The sequence below is a fragment of the Thalassophryne amazonica genome, chromosome 12, assembly GCF_902500255.1.
Source record: "Thalassophryne amazonica chromosome 12, fThaAma1.1, whole genome shotgun sequence".
NCBI lineage: Eukaryota > Metazoa > Chordata > Actinopteri > Batrachoidiformes > Batrachoididae > Thalassophryne > Thalassophryne amazonica.
The window spans coordinates 44638055-44665767 of record NC_047114.1 but is presented as its reverse complement, the minus strand read 5'-3'; the positions used below and the strand labels follow the sequence as shown (position 1 = coordinate 44665767).

At 40.5% G+C, this 27713-nt stretch overlaps 1 protein-coding gene across 3 annotated transcripts in view; it reads left to right on the top strand.

Moving 5' to 3' along the window:
* The window catches only part of sugt1 (SGT1 homolog, MIS12 kinetochore complex assembly cochaperone), a 104079-nt gene that overhangs the window by 10944 nt on the left and 65422 nt on the right, over nucleotides 1-27713 (top strand). For all 3 annotated transcript variants that reach the window (XM_034183817.1, XM_034183815.1, XM_034183816.1), the window contains exons 5-6: nucleotides 13449-13519; nucleotides 25737-25790. In XM_034183817.1, the coding sequence (XP_034039708.1) occupies nucleotides 13449-13519; nucleotides 25737-25790 (125 nt within the window). The remainder of the gene's footprint in view (nucleotides 1-13448; nucleotides 13520-25736; nucleotides 25791-27713) is intronic.

Sequence of the window (27713 nt, the reverse complement as noted above, 5' to 3'; positions counted from 1 at the left end):
TTGTAAAAAAAAAAAAAAAAGCCATTTGCAAAGCAAAAATTTGATTTGACAATCATCTTTCTTTCTTTCTTTCTTTAATATTTATTTCATTCATTTAAAAGAAAAAAACCCCAGAAAAAACAGAAATAAAGCATCACAATCACCAGAATGAAAAGGAGCAGAGAGAAGAACAAGTCTTATATCTGACATAACTGGGGTCAAAATAAATAGAACACTGCCATCTACTGGTCCCCAGACACTGCCATGAACACTACTGGCCAGTAGATGCTAGATGGCAGTAGAGGCTTTCAAAACAAATTCTAGATAATCCCTGTCTGTTCACATTTAAAATGCGTGGAATTTAACAAACGCAATTAAAAAATCAACGTCTATAAACGCAGAGAATATATACAAGAGAGTTTTAGGCACTAGAGTTTAATGCTGTTGTCCTTGGAGCCTGAACAGAGTGTCTGAAATGCATTTGTCCTGTCGTGACGTACTGAGATTACATCATCCTACCCATAATGAACTGCGGGGCAGAGCATATGCTCACAAAACCTTATAAATTAACACATTACTTTAAAACTAAAACATATATCTGATATTTTTACTTTATACAACTTCAGACATGACAGTAATTTTAAATAACTTGTCCAAAATTAGTTTGGTTAAAATTTGAACCATAAGTTAAAGATGTATGCCTCTGGATGACTTGGGTGATATTGCCAGCATATCAGTATGGTGTTAAAGGAAATGTGTTTTTTTTTCTTTTTGGGGCTGTTTTTCCTTTGTCTGTAAAGGATTGAGATGCTTTTTATACAAGCAGTTCTCTTCTGTTTGTGTGCGTCTGGTACAAAACTTTTAACAGGTGGGTGCTGAACTATTTTTAAAAATGCTTGTCGCTGTTCAGCTTTGTTTATTTTGTTTATCGTTTTAAAAGTTATCGGACAAAAATTCATTGGAAGATAATTGGTCCGATGATGGTCTGTAAAGTTATCTTAAAAGATAATCCGATAATGAAAACGTTATCTTCGATAATTATCGGATTATCGGAAAACTAATTTTGGACAAGTTATTTAAAATTACTGTCATGTCTGAAGTTTTATAAAGTGAAAATATCAGATATGTTTTAGTTTTAACGTAATGTGCTAATTTTTAAGGTTTTGTGAGCACATGCTCACAAAACATGCTCACATGCTCATTTTGCTTAATCTGCATAGTTAGATTGATCTAGATAATTAGATAACGATTTATTTCACAGTGTAATCTTCACGTGCCTTAATTAAAGCACTCTCTCTGCTGAGTCACCTCTAAATTATTCACACATTATTCACTTTGTGTGTTTTTAGGAATCCGCTAGCTTAGCGCAGCTATTAGCTCTTAGCCGGTTTAGCATGGTGGCTTCTCAGGGCTGTACGCTTAGCTTTTTCACTACGACCACAGGTGCTCCTAAATGAAAAAATTTAGGAGCACCGTGAAATTTCTTGATACAATTTTATTAACGCAAAGACACATACTGTACAGAGAGTACCTTTTCCACACACACATGCACATTTTATATGATTCTATTGTTGTATTTATTTCATTGTTTTTTACTTCCTTTTCTATCGTTATTTACATCATTGCTTTTGTCCATTCCATTACTTATTGCTGTGTATTTCTTGTATTATTTTAAACCCTCACACACACATAACATCCCGGTCCCACTTTTTATACTCAGGTCGCCTGCTACGCTTAGCTACATTCAACCAACGGTCCACAGCAGGATGTGGATCAAAGTCCTCTAAAGCTGGCCCCTCCAGGGTGATCCTCATGAGGTCTTCAGTGGTGGAGACCGCTAGGCTGCTTCTTTTGGTGCTCTTAATCCGATTCTGACCAGAGAAACCTCTCTCACACTGGGCAGCAGAAATGGGCAGCACCAGCATCAGCTGCACCAACTCCAGTATGTTCTACGGGACCAAGATAGGCCGTTTTTATTAAAACTATAATCACCAATATAAGGAGGGCACTGCACCTTACTAACAAGCAGTGTTTGCTTACCTTGTAGTCCTCCCTGTATGGCTCTTTGGTCAGCATGGTCTCCCACAGACCACTGTAGGTCTTGTCCCTGAAGTTTTCATTGACCAAGATCTATAAAATAAAATAATAATAATATAAAATAAGACCAACCTGTTTTCATGCCCAAACATTTGTTTGAGAAATAAAAATAGAACGTTTTCCTATAAATAATTATGATGGTTTTTAGAACTAACGAATTTAATTTTAACGATCAACGTACGAGGTTGGACACATAAGAAATTATTAATAGTGACTGACCAGTATTTCATAGTTCCTCTGATCGCGCCTCTTCGTCCTGGCGTCGCTGCGCTGTCACGTCTTTTTCCACTGATTCACACCTCGTGCAGGTGTCTTTTTCCGAGTGTAGAACACAGTTATGGGTAGTTGTTGGCGCTCTTTTTTTCTTCTGGGCGAGAAGATTCTTATAAACAGACACGCAGAACACAATGCGCGTGCTCTCCCTTCGTGATGTCGCGACCGGCTTCTTGATGAGGCCGCAGAACACAATGCACTGTAAAAAAAACAAAAAACATGCAAAATTGGACTAAAAAAAATCCGCGAAACAGCGAGGCCGCGAAAGGTGAACCGCGTTATAGCGAGGGACCACTGTATTTATTTTAGGAGCAAAATGCGAATGAAAGGGTTTAAATACATTCTCGCACACGTGCGCCCGTTTTATTATTTTCTTTCCTCGCACAATCAAATTTTAGGCGCAATATGCGAGCAAAACGCTCGCACTGTACAGCCCTGCTTCTCCTGTCTCTCCCCCACTTTTCTGCACTGGGTGTGAAATGTTTCATTATTCCTCGGCCTCCTTTAGCAGGTACTTGTAATAAGTGTAGCTCGGCTCCGCACCTTGGAAAATCTACAGCTAGCCAGGCCCCTGTAGTTGGTGCGGACCAAGGTAGCTTAGCCGCCGTTAGTTGTCCCCCAGCAGATCCCGAGCAGCCGGGAAAGCAGGCCGGCTGGGTGACTGTGAGGAAGAAGCATAGTTCTAAACAGAAGCCCCCTGTACACCACCAACCCATTCACATCTCTAACCGTTTTTCCCCACTCGGCGACCCACCCGCCGAGGATCAAACTCTGGTTATTGGCGACTCTGTTTTGAGAAATGTGAAGTTAGCGACACCAGCAACCATAGTCAAATGTCTTCCGGGGGCCAGAGAAGGCGACATTGAAGGAAATTTGAAACTGCTGGCTAAGGCTAAGTGTAAATTTGGTAAGATTGTAATTCATGTCGGCAGTAATGACACCCGGTTATGCCAATCGGAGGTCACTAAAATTAATATTGAATCAGTGTGTAACTTTGCAAAAACAATGTCGGACTCTGTAGCTTTCTCTGGGCCCCTCCCCAATCGGACCGGGAGTGACATGTTTAGCCGCATGTTCTCCTTGAATTGCTGGCTGTCTGAGTGGTGTCCAAAAAAATTAGATGGGCTTCATAGATAATTGGCAAAGCTTCTGGGGAAAACCTGGTCTTGTTAGGAGAGACGGCATCCATCCCACTTTCGATGGAGCAGCTCTCATCTCTAGAAATCTGGCCAATTTTATTAAACCCTCTAAATCATGACTATCCAGGGTTGGGACCAGGAAGCAGAGTTGTAGTCTTACACACCTCTCTGCAGCTTCTCTCCCCTGCCATCCCCCCAATACCCCATCCCCGTAGAGACAGTGCCTGCTCCTAGACCACCAATAACCAGTAAAAATCTATTTAAGCATAAAAATTCAAAAAGAAAAAATAATATAGCACCTTCAACTGCACCACAGACTAAAACAGTTAAATGTGATCTATTAAACATTAGGTCTCTCTTCTAAGTCTCTGTTAGTAAATGATATAATAATTGATCAACATATTGATTTATTCTGCCTTACAGAAACCTGGTTACAGCAGGATGATTATGTTAGTTTAAATGAGTCAACACCCCCGAGTCACACTAATTGTCAGAATGCTCGAAGCACGGGTCGAGGAGGAGGATTAGCAGCAATCTTCCACTCCAGCTTATTAATTAATCAAAGACCCAGACAGAGCTTTAATTCATTTGAAAGTTTGACTCTTAGTCTTGTCCATCCAAATTAGAAGTCTCAAAAACCAGTTTTATTTGTGATTATCTATCGTCCACCTGGTCGTTACTGTGAGTTTCTCTGTGAATTTTCAGACCTTTTGTCTGACTTAGTGGTAGCTCAGATAAGATAATTATAGTGGGTGATTTTAACATCCACATAGATGCTGAGAATGACAGCCTCAACACTGCATTTAATCTGTTAGATTCAGTTGGCTTCACTCAAAATGTAAATGAGCCCACCCACCATTTTAACCGCACTTTAGATCTTGTTCTGACATATGGCATAGAAATTGAAGACTTAACAGTATTCCCCGAAAACCCCCTGTTGTCTGATCATTTCTTAATAACATTTACAGTTACTTTAATGGCCTACTCAGCAGTGGGGAATAAGTTTCATTACAGTAGAAGTCTTTTTGAAAGCGCTGTAGCTAGGTTTAAGGATATGATTCCTTCTTTATGTTCTCCAATGCCATATACCAACACAGTGCAGAGTAGCTACCTAAACTCTGTGAGTGAGATAGATTATCTCGTCAATAGCTTTACATCCTCATTGAGCACAACTTTGGATGCTGTAGCTCCTCTGAAAAAGAGAGCCTTAAATCAGAAATGCTTGACTCCATGGTATAACCCACAAACTCGCAGCTTAAAGCAGATAACCCATAAGCTGAAGAGGAAATGGCGTCTCACTAATTTAGAAGATCTTCATTGAGCCTGGAAACAGTCTGTTGCTCTATAAAAAAGCCCTCCGTAAAGCTAGGACATCTTACTATTTATCACTAATTGAAGAAAATAAGAACAACCCCAGGTTTCTTTTCAGCACTGTAGACAGGCTGACAGAGTCAGAGCTCTATTGAGCCGAGTATTCCTTTAACTTTAACTAGTAATGACTTCATGACTTTCTTTGCAAATAAAATTTTAACTATTAGAGAAAAAATTATTCATAACCGTCCCAAAGATATATCTTTATGTTCGGCTGCCTTCAGTAATGCTGGTATTTGGCTAGACTCTTTCTCTCCGATTGTTCTGCCTGAGTTATTTTCATTAGTTACTTCATCCAAACCATCAACATGTTTATTAGACCCCATTCCTACCAGGCTGCTCAAGGAAGCCCTACCATTATTTAATGCTTCGATCTTAAATATGATCAATCTATCTTTATTAGTTGGCAATGTACCACAGGCTTTTAAGGTGGCAGTAATTAAACCATTACTTAAAAAACCATCACTTGACCCAGCTATCTTAGCTAATTATAGGCCAATCTCCAACCTTCCTTTTCTCTCAAAATTCTTGAAAGGGTAGTTGTAAAACAGCTAACTGATCATCTGCAGAGGAATGGTCTATTTGAAGAGTTTCAGTCAGGTTTCAGAATTCATCATAGTACAGAAACAGCATTAGTGAAGGTTACAAATGATCTTCTTATGGCCTCAGACAGTGGACTCATCTCTGTGCTTGTCCTGTTAGACCTCAGTGCTGCTTTTGATACTGTTGACCATAAAATTTTATTACAGAAATTAGAGCATGTCATAGGTATTAAAGGCACTGCGCTGCAGTGGTTTGAATCATATTTATTTAATAGATTACAATTTGTTCATGTAAATGGGGAGTCTTCTTCACAGACTAAGGTTAATTATGGAGTTCCACAAGGTTCTGTGCTAGGACCAATTTTATTCACTTTATACATGCTTCCCTTAGGCAGTATTATTAGGAAGCATTGCTTAAATTTTCATTGTTACGCAGATGATACCCAGCTTTATCTATCCATGAAGCCAGAGGACACACACCAATTAGTTAAACTGCAGGAATGTCTTTCAGACATAAAGACATGGATGACCTCTAATTTCCTGCTTTTAAATTCAGATAAAACCGACGTTATTGTACTTGGCCCCACAAATCTTAGAAACATGGTGTCTAACCAGATCCTTACTCTGGATGGCATTACCCTGACCTCCAGTAATACTGTGAGAAATTTTGGAGTCATTGTTGATCAGGATATGTCCTTCAATGCACATATTAAGTAAATATGTAGGACTGCTTTTTTGCATTTGCGCAATATCTCTAAAATTAGAAAGGTCTTGTCTCAGAGTGATGCTGAAAAGCTAATTCATGCATTTATTTCCTCTAGGCTGGTGCAAGAGACCAAGTGGAAGGGAAGTAAGAGCAGGAGCATCGGCGGTGGGTACAAGTTGTTGTACCATGGTGAGGACAGGAAGAGAAATGGTGTTGGGATCATTTTAAAGGAAGAGTATGTTAAAAGTGTGTTGGAGGTTAAGCGAGTGTCTGACAGGGTGATGAGTGTGAAGTTGGAAATTGAAGGGGTGATGATGAATATCATCAGTGCATATGCCCCACAGGTAGGCTGTGAGATGAAGTAGAAAGAAGATTTCTGGAGTGTGTTAGATGAGGTGGTGGAGAGTGTACCCAAGCATGAAAGAGTGGTGATAGGAGCAGACTTCAATGGGCATGTTGGTGAAGGGAACAGAGGTGATGAAGTAATGGGTAGATATGGTATCAAGGATAGGAATGGGGAAGGACAGATCGTAGTTGATTTTGCAAAAAGGATGGAAATGGCTGTGGTGAATACCTACTTTAAGAAAAGGGAGGAGCACAGGGTAACATATAAGAGTGGAGGAAGGTGCACACAGGTGGACTACATTCTTTATAGGAGGTGCAAGCTAAAAGAAATCACAGACTGTAAGGTGGTAGCAGGAGAGAGTGTCACTAGACAGCATAGGATGGTTGTTTGTAGGATGACTTTAGAGGTAAAGAAGAAGAGAGTGAGAGCTCAACAAAGGATCAGATGGTGGAAGCTGAAGGAGGAAGACTGTTGTGTGAAATTTAGCGAGCAGGTGAGAGAAGCACTAGTTGGAGGGGAAGCGATTTTGGACAGCTGGAAAAGTACTGCAGATGTGGTGAGGGAGACAGCTAGGGCAGTACTGGGTATGACATCTGGACAGTGGAAGGAAGACAAGGAGACTTAGTGGTGGAATGAAGAGGTCCAGGAAAGCATAAGGAGAAAGAGGTTGGCGAAAAAGTTTTGGGATAGTCGGAGAGATGAAGAAAGTAGACAGGAGTACAAGGAGATGCGGCGTAAGGCGAGAAGAGAAGTGGCAAAAGCAAAGGGAAAGTCATATTGCGAGCTGTACAAGAAGTTGAATAGTAAGGAAGGAGAAAAGGACTTGTACCGATTGGCCAGACAAAGGGACAGAGCTGGAAAGGATGTGCAGCAGGTTAGGGTGGTAAAAGATGCACATGGTAATGTGCTGACAAGTGAGGAGTGTGTGCTGAGAAGGCGGAGGGACTATTTTGAAGAGTTGAGGGTCAACTGTTCAAAGTAATGGAGAGTGTGGTAGAGAGGTGAAGAAGAGAGTGCAGGCAGGGTGGAGTGGGTGGAGAAAGGTGGCAGGAGTGATTTGTGACTGAAGAATATCAGCAAGAGTGAAGGGGAAAGTTTACAAAACAGTAGTGAGACCAGCTATGTTGTATGGTTTAGAGACAGTGGCACTAACAAAAAGACAGGAGGCAGAGCTGGAGGTGGCAGAGCTGAAGATGTTGAGATTCTCTTTGGGAGTGACAAGAATGGACAAGATTAGGAATGAACATATCAGAGGGACAGCTCAGGTGGGACAGTTTGGAGACAAAGTCAGAGAGGCGAGATTGAGATGGTTTGGACATGTGCAGAGGAGGGACCCAGGGTATATAGGGAGAAGGATGCTGAGGATGGAGCCACCAGGCAGGAGGAGAAGAGGGAGACCAAAGAGGAGGTTCATGGATGTGCTGAGAGAGGACATGCAGGTGGTTGGTGTGACAGAGGAAGATACAGAGGACAGGGTGAGATGGAAACGATTGATCTGCTGTGGCGACCCCTAACGGGAACAGCCGAAATACAAAGAAGAAGATTTCCTCTAGGCTGGACTATTGTAATTCATTATTATCAGGTTGTCCTAAAAGTTCCCTGAAAAGCCTTCAGTTAATTCAAAATGCTGCAACTAGAGTGCTGACAGGGACTAGAAGGAGAGAGCATATTTCACCCATATTGGCCTCTCTTCATTGGCTCCCTGTTAATTCCAGAATAGAATTTAAAATTCTTCTTCTTACTTATAAGGTTTTGAATAATCAGGTCCCATCTTATCTTAGGGACCTCTTAGTACCATATCACCCCAATGGAGCGCTTTGCTCTCAGACTACAGGCTTACTTGTAGTTCCTAGGGTTTGTAAGAGTAGAATGGGAGGCAGAGCCTTCAGCTTTCAGGCTCCTCTCCTGTGGAACCAGCTCCCAATTCGGATTAGGGAGACAGACACCCTCTCTACTTTTAAGATTAAGCTTAAAACTTTCCTTTTTGAAAAAGCTTATAGTTAGGGCTGGATCAGGTGACCCTGAACCATCCCTTAGTTATGCTGCTATAGACTTAGACTGCTGGGGGGTTTCCCATGATGCACCCAGTGTTTCTTTTTATTCACCTCTTTTTGCTCTGTATGTACCACTCTGCTTTTAATCATTGGTGATTGATCTCTGCTGTCTTCCACAGCATGTCTTTTTCCTGATTCTCTCCCCTCAGCCCCAACCAGTCCCAGCAGAAGACTGCCCCTCCCTGAGCCTGGTTCTGCTGGAGGTTTCTTCCTGTTAAAAGGGAGTTTTTCCTTCCGACTGTCACCAAGTGCTTGCTCATAGGGGGTCATTTGACCATTGGGGTTTTTCCGTAATTATTGTATGGCTTTTGCCTTACAATATAAAGCGCCTTGGGGCAACTGTTTGTTGTGATTTGGCGCTATATAAATAAAATTTATTTGATTTTTAAAAAAAAATCTGGAAGAAAATGAAGCGCTGTGAATACTATCCAGATGCATTGTAGGCGTCCATAAATTATATGTGTAATATTTTTTGACACAGAATACGTATCGAATACCTGAAGAAAGGAAAGTGCAACAAAAGCATGGAATGACAAGATACCAGCTGAAATCTATCAGTAATTAAAAAGCAATCCTGCCCCTTGTCAGTGCAAATTAATATCAGCTCTGATTCAATCCCAACTAATGGCCTAGGTGTCACACAAGAAACATCTCATGATGGGTGAAAGCAAAGAGCTCGTCTCAAGATTTTTGCTACCTTATTGTTGCAAAACATACTGATGGCATTAGATATAGAAAGATTTCTACACTTCTGAATGTTCCAGTGAGCACTGTTGGGGTCATAAACTGGCTCTGACCAGGTGCTTCTTATAAGATTTCTTACATAGGAGGGAAAAGAATGATCAGAAGAGTTATTCATGAGCCAAGGACCACTTATGGAGAGCTTCAGAAAGATCTGGGATTAGCATGTACGAGTACAGTTGTTACAAAGAAAACAATAAGTAATTCAATTCAGTTCAATTTTATTTATATAGCGCCAAATCACAACAAACAGTTGCCCCAAGGCGCTTTATATTGTAAGGCAAGGCCATACAATAATTACATAAAAACCCCAAAGGTCAAAACGACCCCCTGTGAGCAAGCACTTGGCGACAGTGGGAAGGAAAAACTCCCTTTTAACTCCCATTAAAACTCCCATTCTACTCTTAGAAACCCTAGGAACTACAAGTAAGCCTGCAGTCTGAGAGCGAAGCACTCTATTGGGGTAATATGGTACTATGAGGTCCCTAAGATAAGAAGGGACCTGATTATTCAAAACCTTATAAGTAAGAAGAAGAATTTTAAATTCTGTTTCTGTACTATGATGAATTCTAAAACCTGACTGAAACTCTTCAAATAGACCATTCCTCTGCAGATGATCAGTTAGCTGTTTTACAACTACCCTTTCAAGAATTATTGAGAGAAAAGGAAGGTTGGAGATTGGCCTATAATTAGCTAAGATAGCTGGGTCAAGTGATGGCTTTTTAAGTAATGGTTTAATTACTGCCACTTTAAAAGCCTGTGGTACATAGCCAACTAATAAAGATAGATTGATCATATTTAAGATCGAAGCATTAAATAATGGTAGGGCTTCCTTGAGCAGCCTGGTAGGTATGGGGTCCAATAGACATGTTGATGGCTTGGATGAAGTAACTAATGAAAATAACTCAGACAGAACAATCTGAGAGAAAGAGTCTAACCAAATACCGGCATCACTGAAAGCAGCCAAAGATAACGATACGTCTTTGGGATGGTTATGAGTAATTTTTTCTCTAATAGTTAAAATTTTATTAGCAAAGAAAGTCATGAAGTCATTACTAGTTAAAGTTAAAGGAATACTCGGCTCAATAGAGCTCTGACTGTTTGTCAGCCTGGCTACAGTGCTGAAAAGAAACCTGGGGTTGTTCTTATTTTCTTCAATTAGTGATGAGTAGTAAGATGTCCTAGCTTTACGGAGGGCTTTGTTATAGAGCAACAGACTCTTTTTCCAGGCTAAGTGAAGATCTTCTAAATTAGTGAGACGCCATTTCCTCTCCAACTTACGGGTTATCTGCTTTAAGCTGCGAGTTTGTGAGTTATACCACGGAGTCAGGCACTCCTGATTTAAAGCTCTCTTTTTCAGAGGAGCTACAGCATCCAAAGTTGTCTTCAATGAGGATGTAAAACTACTGACGAGATACTCTATCTCACTTACAGAGTTTAGGTAGCTACTCTGCACTGTGTTGGTATATGGCATTAGGGAACATAAAGAAGGAAACATATCCTTAAACCTAGTTACAGCGCTGTCTGAAAGACTTCTAGTGTAATGAAACTTATTCCCCACTGCTGGGTAGTCCATCAGAGTAAATGTAAATGTTATTAAGAAATGATCAGACAGAAGGGAGTTTTCAGGGAATACTGTTAAGTCTTCAATTTCCATACCATAAGTCAGAACAAGATCTAAGATATGATTAAAGTGGTGGGTGGACTCATTTACATTTTGAGCAAAGCCAATTGAGTCTAATAATAGATTAAATGCAGTGTTGAGGCTGTCATTCTCAGCATCTGTGTGGATGTTAAAATCGGCCACTATAATTATCTTATCTGAGCTAAACACTAAGTCAGACAAAAGTTCTGAAAATTCACAGAGAAACTCACAGTAACGACCAGGTGGATGATAGATAACAACAAATAAAACTGGTTTTTGGGACTTCCAATTTGGATGGACAAGACTAAGAGTCAAGCTTTCAAATGAATTAAAGCTCTGTCTGGGTTTTTGATTAATTAATAAGCTGGAATGGAAGATTGCTGCTAATCTTCTGCCTCGGCCCGTGCTACGAGCGTTCTGGCAGTTAGTGTGACTCGGGGGTGTTGACTCATTTAAACTAACATATTCATCCTGCTGTAACCAGGTTTCTGTAAGGCAGAATAAATCAATATGTTGATCAATTATTATATCATTTACTAACAGTGACTTAGAAGAGAGAGACCTAATGTTTAATAGACCACATTTAACTGTTTTAGTCTGTGGTGCAGTTGAAGGTGCTATATTATTTTTTCTTTTTGAATTTTTATGCTTAAATAGATTTTTGCTGGTTATTGGTGGTCTGGGAGCAGGCACCGTCTGTACGGGGATGGGGTAATGAGGGGATGGCAGGGGGAGAGAAGCTGCAGAGAGGTGTGTAAGACTACAACTCTGCTTCCTGGTCCCAACCCTGGATAGTCACGGTTTGGAAGATTTAAGAAATTTGGCCAGATTTCTAGAAATGAGAGCTGCTCCATCCAAAGTGGGATGGATGCCGTCTCTCCTAACAAGACCAGGTTTTCCCCAGAAGCTTTGCCAATTATCTATGAAGCCCACCTCATTTTTTGGACACCACTCAGACAGCCAGCAATTCAAGGAGAACATGCGGCTAAATATGTCACTCCCGGTCCGATTGGGAGGGGCCCAGAGAAAACTACAGAGTCCGACATTGTTTTTGCAAAGTTACACATCGATTCAATGTTAATTTTAGTGACCTCTGATTGGCGTAACCGGGTAATGCACTCAACCACCATGGCCTGTATGCACACTCACCATGTAAGACTCCATTGCTGAAGCAAATTCATGTTGAAGCATGTTTAAAGTTTGCTCAACACACTTAGACAAGCCTGTGAAATACTGGGACAATATAGTCTGGTCAGATGAGACTAAAATTGAACTCTTTTGGTGCCACAATATGCACCATGTTTGGAGGTCAAATAGCACTGCACATCACCCCAAAACAACAGTGAAGCTTGGAGGTGGGAACATCGTGGTGTGGGGCTGTTTTTTAGCATACAGCTCTGGCAAAATTCATATAATTGAAGGAAAGATGAATGAAAAATATGTTGAGACATTCTTCATTTAAAAAAAAATTGGTTGCCATCCACCAGAATAATGAAAATGAAACAAATTTGGGCATGTCAGCAAGACAATGATCCTAAACACCCAGCCAAGGAAACTTTCATTTACTTTCAGAGAATGAAAATAAAGCTGCTAGAATGGCCCAGCCAGTCAACTGACTTGAATCCAATAGAAAATCTATGGAAAGAACTAAAGATAGTTCATAGAAGAGGTCCATGGAACCTTCAAGATTTGAAAACTGACTGTGTCCAAGAATGGGGTGCGACTAGTTTTTCCATACATGGGTTGTCTTGAAGCTATCATGACTAACAAAGGCTTTTATATAAAGTGTTAAATAAATTCAGTAAGCATGTTCAATACTTTGTCCATGTGTCATTCCATTTTATTACACATCACTTAATTTATTAATACCTATGGTTTGATTTCTTTGTATATGTGAATTACTGGGGTTGTTACTGACATCTGGTGAAAATGTGATGTCAATAGCACCTTTGAGAAAAATGGTGTCATGTTGAATACTTATTTTACCCGGTGTATTTGATGATCAGTTGTATGAAAAGCTGCACTCAGGTCCAGCAGGAATAAATAAAATCTGTCTATAGTAATTGCAAGTGTAGCGGCTGTACTCTCTCTCAATTTGCGTTGTGTTTTGACTGCTCCCACTCGCTCCCCTTGAGATGCAAACTCACAATCTCTGACATGGAAGGTCGACACTGTCCGGTCGGCTAAAATCCCATGCTCTGGTCTGAGGGGTCAGAGTATCCTTTGGCTGTCGGAAGAATGAGGGCTATTGACGTCCATATACACAGCGACTCGTGCTGACCTCTGTCATGCGAGCCCCATCACCACTTTGACATTTTCCGTAGAATAATCTATGTACTGTGTACCTCCTGTAATCAAGAGCAGATGAAATGTGATACAAATTGGTAGGAAAAATTAAGAATGTCATTGGTTGATATTCAGTCTGTTATTTACTGGACTAATACTTAATAGCTGAGCATTTAGGAGCATGACCAAAATGTTTCATGTCAGGTGAAATTTCCTCCGATCTAAACTGTTAAGTCCAAATGGTGTATTATTTCTCTCCTCTACCTCAGAATAGCAGAGTTCCATCTGAACCACTATGAGACGGCACATGCAGTTTTCACTCAGGGACATCAAATGGATGGTGAGTAAAGCCGGTTCTGGCTGTAAGTACAAACTCGATTCACTCTTAATCAGCTTTTGGTTACAGTCGTGTCCTCTCTGCTTCACTCTCAGTTCAATTCAGTTTATTTATGCGGTACCAAATCTAGGCCTGGGGTGACAAATCTACTTAATAGATTACGTTGATTACATAAACACGGCAATTTCAGGGGTGTGCATCAACACATTGCAAAGAGGGAGTAGTATGGCTGCACATTGAGAGGAAGAATGCCACAGAAGAGCAAGCTGAATTTAGGGGGAAAACCCCTCTGCAATCATCTAAAATGTGGAAGTGATGGGTACTGAAACAGCAAGTTCCAGCGTTTATCCAGGACCTCTCGCTTTCCCTCCCCTCCTCCCTATCTCCCCATCTCCCCTTGACCATGTGCACAAACTGTTTTGCTCCCTTCCTCTCTCTCGGTGCATGTGCACGAGTTGTGTGTGTTTCGCTCCTCTCCTCTGCAGTTTCCCTACAAGTCATGGGCTCCTGTACATGCAGATTTAAAATGGGAAAAAAATTGATTTCATTTATATTGCGCCAAATCACAACAAAGTTGCCTCAAGGCGCTTCACACAAGTAAGGTCTAACCTTACCAACCCCTAGAGCAAGCACACAGGCGACGGTGGTAAGGAAAAACTCCCCCTGATGATTTGGAGCAGAAACCTCAAGCAGACCACACTCAAAGGGGTGACCCTCTGCTTGGGCCACGCTACCGACACAATTGATTATACAGGAAATTTTGGGAGACTATGCTGGAGCACAAGACGGGAGGCCTGCAGAAGAGGACACCCGCTCCAATCTTTGGATGGAGCCACTCCTCAAATGGAGAGAAAAAACAGAATCAGGTGGCAGAAAGACAACAAATACAGGATAATTTGTCAGCATTAAGCAACAAGAAAAATAGAAGAAATACTAAGGTGATTGCCGGCCACTAACCCTAAGCTTCACTAAAAGACCCAGACTTTAGATAAAGTTGAGGCTGCGGCCCCTCTGTTTCCTAATAAAATGAATTTAAAAGGGTAGAAAGCATAGTACCATACTATGCCAGTATGCTAGCCATACAAAAGGGAAAATAAGTGCGCCTTAAGTCTGGACTTGAAAATCTCTACAGAATCTAACTGTTTTCTTGATGCAGGGAGATCATTCCACAGAACAGGGGCACGTCAAGAGAAAGCTCTGTGACCCGCAGACTTTATTCACCCTAGGGACAAAAAGTAGTCCTGCACCCTGAGAATGCAGAGCCCGGGCCGGTATGTAGGGTTTAAGCAGGTCAGCTAAGTAGGTGGGTGCTAGTCTGTGAATAATTTTATAAGTTAGTAACAGAACCTTAAAATCTGATCTCACAGCGAGAGGAAGCCAGTGAAGAGACATCAAAATGGGTGCATTGTGGTCAAACCTGCTTCCTGTCAAAAATCTGGCAGCTGCATTTTTAACCAATTGAGACCCCTAATGCTGGACTGTGGTAAACCAGAAAATACAACATTGCAGTAATCCAGTCTAGAAGAAACAAAGGCATGAATCAGTAGGAGTGCAAGAAAGAATTGATTCACGTCCGAATCACGATTCTTATTTATTACGATTCTGAATCGATCCAAAATGTCCAAGAATCGATTTTTAAAAAGCATTTTTTAAAAACATTTTCTTGCTTACTAGCTGCGTGTACTGTTTGTCAGGCAACAGCTTCCGTACTACAGCGTCCCCGCTAGGTGAGGGTCTAGCATGCCTCAAACATTCGTGAGCTGCAGCTTAGCATGGCGGGCGAAGAGCTAATTCACCCAGCACCGTCTTTGCTGAAGGCAAATGTTTGGGCACATTTTGGATTTTATTATTTGCTGCGTAAGAAGGAGCTTGACATGACTTATGCAGTGTGCAAAATCTGCAAAATGAAAGTCAAGTACTTCGGAAACACTTCAAATCCGCAAGCCCACATGCTACTAAAAGAGGGGAGCAGCGGTATCTGCAGACTACTCACCGGCGCTTTGCTAAACTGCCAGCCAACTCTGAACAAGCAAAGCAGATAAGTAAATTTACATTGATTAACCTTGTAAAGCTGCATTTTCTTAAACATAAACATTTTTAAGTAATATAACTACGAGGTCTGTTAGAATAGTATCGGACCTTTTTATTTTTTTTCAAAAACCATATGGATTTGAATCACGTGTGATTGCATCAGCCAAGCTTGAACCTTTGTGCGCATGCGTGAGTTTTTTCATGCCTGTCGGTTGCGTCATTCGCCGGTGAGCAGGCTTTGTGTCAGCAGTGGTCCACCCCTCTCGTCGGATTTTTATTGCGAATAAATGTCTGAACGATTTGGAGCTTTGCTGCATCAATTTTTTCCAGAAACTGTGAGAGACCTCCAGGTGGACACCATTTGGAAAATTCTGTTGGCTTTCAGGGACGATTTTATGGGGATTACACAGATTAGGGAGTGCTCCAGCCGGTTTAAAGACCGCCCACAGCTGCTGAGAGCGTGCCGCGCTCCGAGCGCCGATCGACAGGCTCAAACCCTGCTGAAACAAGCAGATCATTTTCAACATGAAGCTTTGTTGATCCAGGACGTCGTCTGACTTACACAAAAATGGCAGGAGACGTGGACATCAGTACTTTTTCGGCACATTCCACTGTTACAGGAGTTTTTTTCATGGAAAGAAAAGCAGACAGATGCGCCACCGTGCCGTTCATGGCGCGGCACAAAACCACCTCCGTGTTGGTCTCACAGGACGGCTTTGAGATGGCTTTCAGATGGTTGTCGATGAGTTTTCAGTCGTGTGACTAACCGAGAAATTGTGGATGAGCTGGATATGCCAGAACATGTCCTGTGAGGCTTCATCACGGCGTTGCTTTGCACCATGCGGCTCCACCGCGATGCGCGAAATTCTTCCGCATGTCTGTCTCAATGTGCAGAAAAAGTGCTGATGTCCACGTCTTCCGCAATTCCTGTGCTAGTCAGAGGACGTCCCGGATAAAACACAGCGTCCAGTTTGGATATGAACGGCACATTCCACTGTTACAGGAGTTTTTGTCATGGAAAGAGGAGCGGAGGAATTCCTTGCGTCGCGGCGGTGCCGCATGGCGCAAAGCAACGCCGTGATGAAGCCACACAGGACATGTTCTGGCATGTCCAGCTCATCCACAATTTCTCGGTTAGTCACACGACTGAAAACCCACCGCCAGCTGTCTGAAAGCCATCTCAAAGCCGTCCTGTGAGACCAACACGGAGGTGGTTTTGTGCCGCGCCATGAACGGCATGGTGGTGCATCCGTCCGCTTTTCTTTCCATGAAAAAACTCCTGTAACTGGAATGTGCCGAAAAAGTACTGATGTCCATGTCTCCTGCCATTTTTGTGTAAGTCAGACGACATCCTGGATCAACAAAGCCTTCACGTTGGAAATTATCTGGTTGATTCAGCCTGTCGATCGGCGCTCGGAGCGCGGCGCGCTCTCAGTAGCTGTGGGCGGTCTTTAAACCGGCTGGAGCACTCCTTAATCTGTGTAATCCCCATAAAAGCGTCCCTGAAAGCCAACAGAATTTTCCCAATGGTGTCCACCTGGAGGTCTCTCACAGTTTCTGGAAAAAATTGATGCAGCAAAGCTCCAAATCGTTCAGACATTTATTCGCAATAAAAATCCGACGAGAGGGATGGACCACTGCTCACACAAAGCCTGCTCACAGGCGAATGATGCAACCGACAGGCGTGAAAAAACTCATGCATGAGCACGAAGGTTCAAGCTTGGCTGACGTAAAAACATATGAATCAAATCCATATATTTTTTGCATAAAATTAAAAGGTCCGTTACTTTTCTAACAGACCTCGTATTTCTCAGAGCTCTTTGAATGGAAAATCGATTCTGAATCGAATCATCACCCTAAGAATCGGAATCAAATTGAATCATGAGTTGTTGTACGATTCACATCCCTATGAATCAGGGTCTCAGCATCAGCCATAGACAGGATGGGATGAATCTTCACTATATTTCGCAGGTGGAAGAAAGCCGTCCTCATAATATTTCTAATGTGGAGCTCAAAGGACAACGTAAGATCAAAAATTACCCCAAGGTTCCTCACGTTGTCAGTGTGATGTATGACACACGAGCCTGGGTTAAGCGTTAGCTGGTCAAATTGATGCTGATGTCTCACTGGACCAAGAACCATCATTTTAGTCTTGTCAGAGTTTAAATGTAGGAAATTGCTAGACATCCAGCTTTTTGCTGATGCAAGGGCATGTGTAACTGAGAATCATCAGCACAGCAATGAAAGATAACTAAGAACTTTCAGTTATGTTGGTTTTGTTGATCAAATCAGAGTAATAGGCACACTTTGTCATCAGCAGTGCATGCTTATAGTCTAAGTTAGCATCACACCACACGAGGTGCAATACTTCTAATTTTGAACTACGTCATTTCTGTTCTAGACCTCTAGCCTTATGCTTGAGGTCACGCAAGTAATCATTGAACCAAGGTGACTGTTTGTTTACACCCAGGGATATGTGTGCAGCTTAATACTTAATACTATATTACAGTGCAGGCAGCAAGCAGTATTTTGTTAATTATCACCGGCCTTGAACAAAGGCCTGCCTCGTTTAGGCGCCGGGCCTGAGCACGGTTTGAAAAAAATAAACACCCGCATTTTTAATCAAGGAAATGAGATATAGAGGTCAACCAGTTTACAGATTTTGTTGTTTCATCCCAAAAGACACTGCACCTTGTGATGAAACAATAAACAGGCTTAGCGCGGTGGCATGTTGGCTTAGTGGTTAGCACTGATGCCTCACAGCAGGAAGGTCCTGGGATCACTTCCCATCTGGGCCTTTCTGTGTGGAGTTTGCATATTCCCCTGTGTCTGTGTGGGTTTTCTCTGGGCACTCTGGTTTCCTCCCACAATCAAATACATGCTTATTTAGGGTCTGCTCCTTTCTCTGCCCCTGGCCAAGGCAGTGTCTCTGCATCTTGAGTTGGTCCCCGGGCAATGGACTGTGGCTGTCCACTGCTCCTAGTGGTTGGATTGTGTCTAACTGTAATGAGGATGAGGTTAAATTTTCATTGCATGTGTGTGATCAGAGAGGCTACCGGAGTGTGAAGTTCGCTGATCCACAGCAGGATTGTTTTCCACCGGCGCGGCTTTACTGAGGCCCGAGGCGTCAGCGCACATCCACCGGCGCGGCTCCACCTGAAGCCCGAGGCGTCAGCGCAGTTCCACTGGCGCGGCTTTACCGAGGCCCGAGGCGCCAGTGCGGAGTTATCTGACCATGGGTCCGAAGAAGGCACTGACGGCGGAGGAGGGAGATGATATCAAGAAGTCCCTGGACTTTTTGTCTGAGGAAATCTCTGTGGTTAAAATGCAGCAGAAATCCATTATGGAGCTGGTGGAAGAAGTGAAGGCTCTCCGGATCCAGAATGCCGAGAAAGACCAGCGTCTGGTGTACCTGGAGAACCGTGTTGCGGAGTTGGAACAGTACACAAGGATGAATGACGTTATTATTACAGGAATTCATATTAAACCTCGATCCTACACACGGGCGGTGTCAGAAGACAGCGGAGGGGAGGCCAGTGAGCAGGAGGCCAGCTCAGTGGAACAACAGGTGGCTGACTTCCTGCAATCTAAAGCTATTCAAATGGACTGTAATAACATTGAAGCGTGCCACCCCCTGCCCAGGAGAGAGGATGGAGACAAGCGAGCAGTTATAATGAGGTTTGTCAACAGAAAACATAAAATGGCATTGTTAAAACAGGGACGGAAACTTAAAGGAACAAACGTATTCATCAATGAACATCTGACCAAAAGAAATGCAGACATTGCCAGGAAAGCTCGTTTCTTAAAAAAGCAGGGAAAAATTCAACAGACATGGACATCCAACTGCAAAACATTTATCAAATTGAATGGAACACCAGAACAAGCGAAGGTTATGGTAATCAGGAACATCGAGGAACTGGACAAATACGACCAATAAGGTATGAGGACACAAACACATCACAACACCATGACACAGACCAGAGGAACCTATTCATCTACTACATCATCTACATCTGGAGACAAGAAGGATATAACTCAAAGGATTGCTGATCATGGAAAAGTAGAACTGAGAACATTTAAATACACAGACCACAATGTACTGGACTTGGAGCACGATATAGACCCGGACAATAATTTCTTCTCAAATATCAATGACAGTTGTTGCTATTATACAGATGAACAGTTTAATCGGATCATTAAAACGGATAACAAATGATCAATAATCCATTTCAACAGCAGAAGTCTATATGCAAACTTTAACAACATTAAAGAATATTTAAGTCAGTTTAAAAAAATATTTAACATAATTGCTATATCAGAAACATGGATCAATGAAGATAAAGGAATGGATTTTGAACTGGATGGATATGAATTTAATTGTGTAAACAGAAAGAATAAGAGTGGAGGAGGAGTGGCTGTGTATGTGGATACGAACATGGATTATAAAATAGTAGACAATATGACAACGGTGATTGATAACTTATTAGAATGTAGAACTATTGAAATATGTGAAGAAAAAAGCAAAAATGTATTAGTCAGCTGTATATATAGAGCACCAGGATCTAGTATTGAAACATTCACTGACTGTATGGGAAAAATGTTCTCAAAAACTAATCAAAAAACTGTGTTAATTTGTGGTGACTTAAATATTGATCTGCTCAATCCAAATAAGCATAAAATAACAGATGAATTTATCAGTATAATGTACAGTATGAGTTTATATCCAAAAATCACCAGGCCAAGCAGAACTACATCCCATAGTGCTACCTTAATTGATAATATATTCAGCAATGATATTGAGAATAACACTGTGAGTGTATTATTAATCAATGACATTAGTGATCATCTACCAGTTTTCATCGTTTATAATAGAAACCATCGGCGGAATCAGCCAGAGGAGAAAATAAAATACAGGCGAGTGCGGACAGAGGAAAACATGAACACACTAAAGAAGGATTTACAGGAGCAAAACTGGGAAAAGGTATACAGTGAAAGTGATGTTGATAGTGCATATGAAAGTTTTTTACAAATATTTACATCATTATATGATAAAAATTGTCCAATTAAACAAGACTACAGAAAACAAAAAATCCAAGCTCGACCATGGATGACGAAAGGGTTACGAAATGCATGTAATAAGAAAAATACACTGTATAGAGAATTCATAAAACTAAAGACTAAAGAGGCAGAAAATAGATATAAGAAATACAAAATAGATTAACTAATATTATACGGGTATGTAGGAAGGAATATTATAGTAACATATTATATAATAACAAAAACAATATTAAAGGAATATGGGATATATTAAATAGCATTATCAAAAATGGTAATAAAAAACAGAGTTACCCTCAGTATTTCATTGATAATAATGTCAAGAAGGAAAATAAGGATGAGGTAGTCAACGGTTTTAATAATTTTTTTGTAAATATTGGACCAAGCTTGGCAGAAAAAATTCCCGATTCCCAACCTGAGGATTGGGATAATAATCTCATAGAAAGAAATCCCTGTTCAATGTTCCTCACAGCAGTGGATGGAAAAGAAATTATAGACATTGTGAATAATTGTAAATATAAAACATCTACCGATTTAAATGAAATTGATATGGTGGTGGTAAAACAGGTCATTGAATGGATTGTAGAACCATTAACATACATCTGTAACTTATCATTTCAAACCGGTAAATTTCCCAATCAAATGAAAATAGCTAAGGTTGTGCCGCTGTATAAGACTGGGGATAGACACCACTTCACAAATTATAGACCTGTTTCTTTGCTTCCACAATTTTCCAAATTATTAGAAAAGTTATTCAATAATAGATTAGACAAATTCATAAATAAACATAAATTACTTACTGATAGTCAATATGGATTCAGAGCACATAGTTCAACATCACTTGCATTAATAGAATCAGTTGAGGAGATTACAAACGCCATAGACCACAAATTACATTCAGTTGGAATATTTATAGACCTTAAAAAGGCTTTTGATACAATCAATCATGACATATTAATCAATAAACTTGAACAGTATGGGATTAGGGGGTTGGTGTTGCACTGGGTGAGAAGCTACTTAAGTAACAGAAAACAGTTTGTGAAGCATACATCATCATGCTTGGACAATGCTTGTGGCATCCCACAGGGGTCAGTATTGGGTCCACAACTGTTTCTAATTTATATAAATGATATTGTCAATGTTTCCAAAATATTAAAATTAGTATTATTTGCAGATGACACAAGCATTTTTTGTTAAGGGGGGGATCAGTATAGAAATGGGAAAATTGAAAATATGGTTTGACAGAAACAAATTATCATTAAACTTAAGTAAAACAAAATACATGTTATTTGGCTATTGTAATACAGACATACAGGTTCAGTTACAAGTCGAGGGGGTAGATATTGAAAGGGTACATGAAAATAAGTTTCTGGGGGTGATAATAGATGATAAGATAAACTGGAAGACTCATATACAAAGTAAACTGTCAAGAAGCATTTCAGTTCTAAACAAAGCGAAACATATTCTGGACCACAACTCACTCCGCATTCTTTACTGCTCACTGGTTTTACCATATTTACAGTACTGTGCAGAGGTATGGGGTAATACTTATAAAGGTACAACACAATCACTATCAGTAATGCAGAAAAGAGCTATAAAAATTATTCATAATACTGGCTATAGAGATCATACAAATCCACTATTTTTACAATCCAAATTCTTAAAATTCACAGACTTGGTTCATTTTCAAACAGTACAAATTGTGTATAAAGCAATAAACAATTTACTTCCAGCAAATATTAAAAATATGTTTTTTAACAGATCAGGGGATTACAGTCTGAGGGGGAAATTTAATTTAAAGCATCAGTGGGCACGAACAACATTAAAAGGTTTCTGTATTTCTGTCTGTGGGGTGAGGATGTGGAACAGATTGGGAGTGGGGCTCAAGCAATGTCCAAGCATGAACCGGTTCAAACAGCGGTACAAAAATATGTTTTTTTCTAGGTATAGGGAGGAGGAAGGGTAATGAGGGTTAGGGTGTTTTTGTTTTTTGCTTCGGCTTGTAAATATATAGTATTTTGTATGTAAGTAGGTATGTGTAGGTGTATATATATGTATATGTGTGTATATATATGTATATATATGTATATGTGTGTATATATATGTATATATATGTATATGTGTGTATATATATGTATATATATGTATATGTGTGTATATTGATATCGGTTTAGGTGTGTAGGAATCTATGTGTATATGTGGCAAAGGATATTACTGGTTGTGGGGAAGAAGGGGTAGGGATAAATAAGCTGATGCTTCACCCTACCCCTTTTCGGACATGTTGGGTACACAGTAGGAACTTTTTTGTTGTTGTCTTTACTGATCTATCTTGTAATTGTTGTTGTATCAAATGTTCGAAATAAACAGTTTTCATTCATTCATTCATACAGTGACAATAAAGGCCCTGATTAAACGTTTGCTCACACTGATACTATACATGCAAGCGTCTGATATGGCTGAGCTGGGGAGAATCTTTATTTATTTTTTTTTTTAGCTCTATGCTAGGTCGCTAACTTGAAACTCTTTTTATTTTTTGTACAATATATAAAATTTAACTTATGAAAAGCTTTAGCCTAGACTACAACCCCTGGCAATAATTATGGAATCACCAGCCTCGGAGGATGTTCATTCAGTTGTTTAATTTTGTAGAAAAAAGCAGATCACAGACATGACACAAAACTAAAGTCATTTCAAATGGCAACTTTCTGGCTTTAAGAAACACTATAAAAAGTCAGGAAAAATAATTGTGGCAGTCAGTAATGGTTACTTTTTTAGACCAAGCAGAGGGAAAAAAATATGGACTCACTCAATTCTGAGGAATAAATTATGGAATCACCCTGTAAATTTTCATCCCCAAAACTAACACCTGCATCAACTCAGATCTGCTCATTAGTCTGCATCTAAAAAGGAGTGATCACACCTTGGAGAGCTGTTGCACCACGTGGACTGACATGAATCATGGCTCCAACACGAGAGATGTCAATTGAAACAAAGGAGAGGATTATCAAACTCTTAAAAGAGGGTAAATCATCACGCAATGTTGCAAAAGATGTTGGTTGTTCACAGTCAGCTGTGTCTAAACTGTGGACCAAATACAAACAACATGGGAAGGTTGTTAAAGGCAAACATACTGGTAGACCAAGGAAGACATCAAAGAGTCAAGACAGAAAACTTAAAGCAATATGTCTCAAAAATTGAAAATGCACAACAAAACAAATGAGGAACGAATTGGAGGAAACTGGAGTCAACGTCTATGACCGAACTGTAAGAAACCGCCTAAAGGAAATGGGATTTACATACAGAAAAGCTAAATGAAAGCCATCATTAACACCTAAACAGAAAAAAAAACAAGGTTACAATGGGCTAAGAAAAAGCAATCGTGGACTGTGGATGACTGGATGAAAGTCATATTCAGAGATGAATCTCGAATCTGCATTGGGCAAGGTGATGATGCTGGAACTTTTGTTTGATGCCGTTCCAATGAGATTTATAAAGATGACTGCCTGAAGAGAACATGTAAATTTCCACAGTCATTGATGATATGGGGCTGCATGTCAGGTAAAGGCACTGGGGAGATGGCTGTCATTACATCATCAATAAATGCAAAAGTTTACGTTGATATTTTCACCCATATTGGCCTGTCTTCATTGGCTTCCTGTTAATTCTAGAATAGAATTTAAAATTCTTCTTCTTACTTATAAGGTTTTGAATAATCAGGTCCCTTCTTATCTTAGGGACCTCATAGTACTGTATCACCCCAATAGAGCGCTTCACTCTCAGACTGCAGGCTTACTTGTAGTTCCTAGGGTTTGTAAGAGTAGAATGGGAGGCAGAGCCTTCAGCTTTCAGGCTCCTCTCCTGTGGAACCAGCTCCCAATTCGGATCAGGGAGACAGACACCCTCTCTACTTTTAAGATTAGGCTTAAAACTTTCCTTTTTGCTAAAGCTTATAGTTAGGGCTGGATCAGGTGACCCTGAACCATCCCTTAGTTATGCTGCTATAGACTTAGACTGCTGGGGGGTTCCTATAATGCACTGAGTGTTTCTTTCTCTTTTTGCTCTGTATGCACCACTCTGCATTTAATCATTAGTTATTGATCTCTGCTCCCCTCCACAGCATGTCTTTTTCCTGGTTCTCTCCCTCAGCCCCAACCAGTCCCAGCAGAAGACTGCCCCTCCCTGAGCCTGGTTCTGCTGGAGGTTTCTTCCTGTTAAAAGGGAGTTTTTCCTTCCCACTGTCGCCAAGTGCTTGCTCACAGGGGGTCGTTTTGACCTTTGGGGTTTTTACGTAATTATTGTATGGCCTTGCCTTACAATATAAAGCGCCTTGGGGCAACTGTTTGTTGTGATTTGGCGCTATATAAATAAAATTGAATTGAATTGAATATTTTGGACACTTTTCTTATCCCATTAAGTGAAAGGATGTTTGGGGATGATGAAATCATTTTTCAAGATGATAATGCATCTTACCATAGAGCAAAAACTGTGAAAACATTCCTTGCAAAAAGACACATAGGGTCAATGTCATGGCCTGCAAATAGTCCGGATCTTAATCCAATTGAAAATCTTTGGTGGAAGTTGAAGAAAATGGTCCATGACAAGGCTCCAACCTGCAAAGCTGATCTGGCAACAGCAATCAGAGAAAGTTGGAGCCAGATTGATGAAGAGTACTGTTTGTCACTCATTAAGTCCATGCCTCAGAGACTGCAGGCTGTTATAAAAGCCAGAGGTGGTGCAACAAAATACTAGTGATGTGTTGGAGCGTTCTTTTGTTTTTCATGATTCCATAATTTTTTCCTCAGAATTGAGTGATTCCATATTTTTTTCCCTCTGCTTGGTCTAAAAAAGTAACCGTTACTGACTGCCACAATTATTTTTCCTCATTTCTTATAGTGTTTCTTAAAGCCAGAAAGTTGCCATTTGCTTTTTTTCTACAAAAATTAAACAACTGAATGAACATCCTCCAAGGCCGGTGATTCCATAATTTTTGCCAGGGGTTGTAGTGCAAATTGCCAATATACTCAGAATTCAATGGGTGTTCATGAACTATTTAAAGTACATAGCAGCGTTTCTTTGTTACTGTGATGCTGTTGAACAGTGAAAAGCGGCTTTTTCTCTCTCTCGCTCTGTCTAGTTTCTGACAAGTCTTTTGAGATCTGGATCAAGCGTTGTGAGGAGATGATGGGGGGTAAGTAGCTGAGATTTTTGTCATGCCTGCATGAGTTCAACATCACCACTTGTGTTCAATGATGCAGTGTCGGCTAAAGTCACATGAAAGCGCTGTGATGTTCCTGATCTGTTAATGAAACACTTGGGACAAAATTACCAATCATTAAAATGAACACATTTCTACCCTGCTGGTGCACTTGGGTTCAGGCTGCATGACTTCAGTAGCTGAGCCTGAAAAGGCTGTCGAAGCATGATTTTGAGATTAAGGTTGGTATCATTATCAACTGTGTTGGGATTGATATCAGGTTGAAGTAGCAGCTGTGTACTTACAAATGTAGTGTTAAGAACAGAGCATCAGCAATATCACCAAATCAGAAATAAAATATCTTGTGGAATCCCTCAATGTAATATAATTTTTTTTTTCCTGCTTTGAAGGATAGTTTCCTCAATAGAACAAGTCTCCACCAGAGCACTGCATGGAAATACTCGCTGACACACCAAGAGGCATATTGTATGTAGGTTACGTCTGGTAATGCTAGAGCGTCGAGTAAAAAGGATTTTGAAATGAATAGAAATTTGAATTGCTCCTGCAGCTTAAAGGGCCTTTCACACTTCCTGTGCCGCATGATCATTCTGCCGCATTCGCTCCCTTTTTTGAAAAAGTGGACACGCAGAGGAAGCAGAGACGTCACAATTGCCATCATGGATTCACGAAACACTCAGTCTGCAAGACATAACCACAAGTTTTGGAGCAAAAACCAGAAGAATGAGTGACCGACATCACTCTGCTGGGAAGAGCTTTTTCCAGCAACTGTTCAGAGTGAGGCTGGCTGGAGCTGAAGTGGTCGGGTGGAGCTGAAGCGGCCGGCCCGGCAAAAGACCCACAGACCAGGTCAGAGAGAAAGAGACAGCAGCCGGTATGATTGAGCAGACACTCAATCTGAAATTCTTCACTTTTGGATATGTACACACACCCAGTTTGAGCAATGGAGAGTAATCTGAAAATAAAGCGTTACGTTAGTGCACCAATTTTTATCAGTTAACCAGTAGTGGGCACAGCGTACCAAAAAGTTACCTTCGATAACAGCTAATCAGCTAACTGAAAAGTTATCTTTTATAAAGCTAAAACGATAAACCATCCAAAAATTTATCGGAAGCTACAGCTAGCCGATAACTTTCAGTATTGTCTCCAGTACACTTGCAACCCATTTCTGCATAACAAGCTGATTTTGAGTTTTAACACCACGATCACTTCTGGTAGTATCAAAAGCAACCACAGACCTAAACAATGAGTCAGCACTTCTGTCTTTGTGCACCCTGCCCACTGCTGGAAGCTCCTGTTTACTACATATTTTGCAGTAGTGAAGCAAAACAAGCAAAACATATACAAAAGCAAAGCAAAACACACACAAAACAAGCCATTATTCCTAAACAGGATACACCAGTACCGCAGTGAGGCAGAGGTCTTTGAAAATAAAGCAGTTTTAACTTATGGTTTTGATTTAAAATCATCAAATTAAACCAGATAGAATAATTCCATTAATGTCAATTCTGTCATTTGTACAAAGTTAAAATATAGCACATATCTTTTAATTTTAAATGATGCACTAATTCTGAAGTTTTGTAACAAACACAGACAAATGCCAAAGGGATTATGGGTAAATGAGCCTCCGCTAACACTGATTGGTTGACTTTCATATGTATCAAACCAACACATTAATGTGAGGTGTGTGTGTTGGTGTTTACATATGTGTGCTTTTGTAAAATTTGCCTTTTTTTATTTGTAAAACAAAACAAAACAAAAAAGCCATTTGCAAAGCCAAAAAGTGAAGTTGTGATAGACAACCGTCTGATATAACCGGGGTCAATATAAATAGAACACTGCCATCTACTTGCATTCAGACGCTCATACTGCCATGAACACTACTGGCCAGTAGATGGC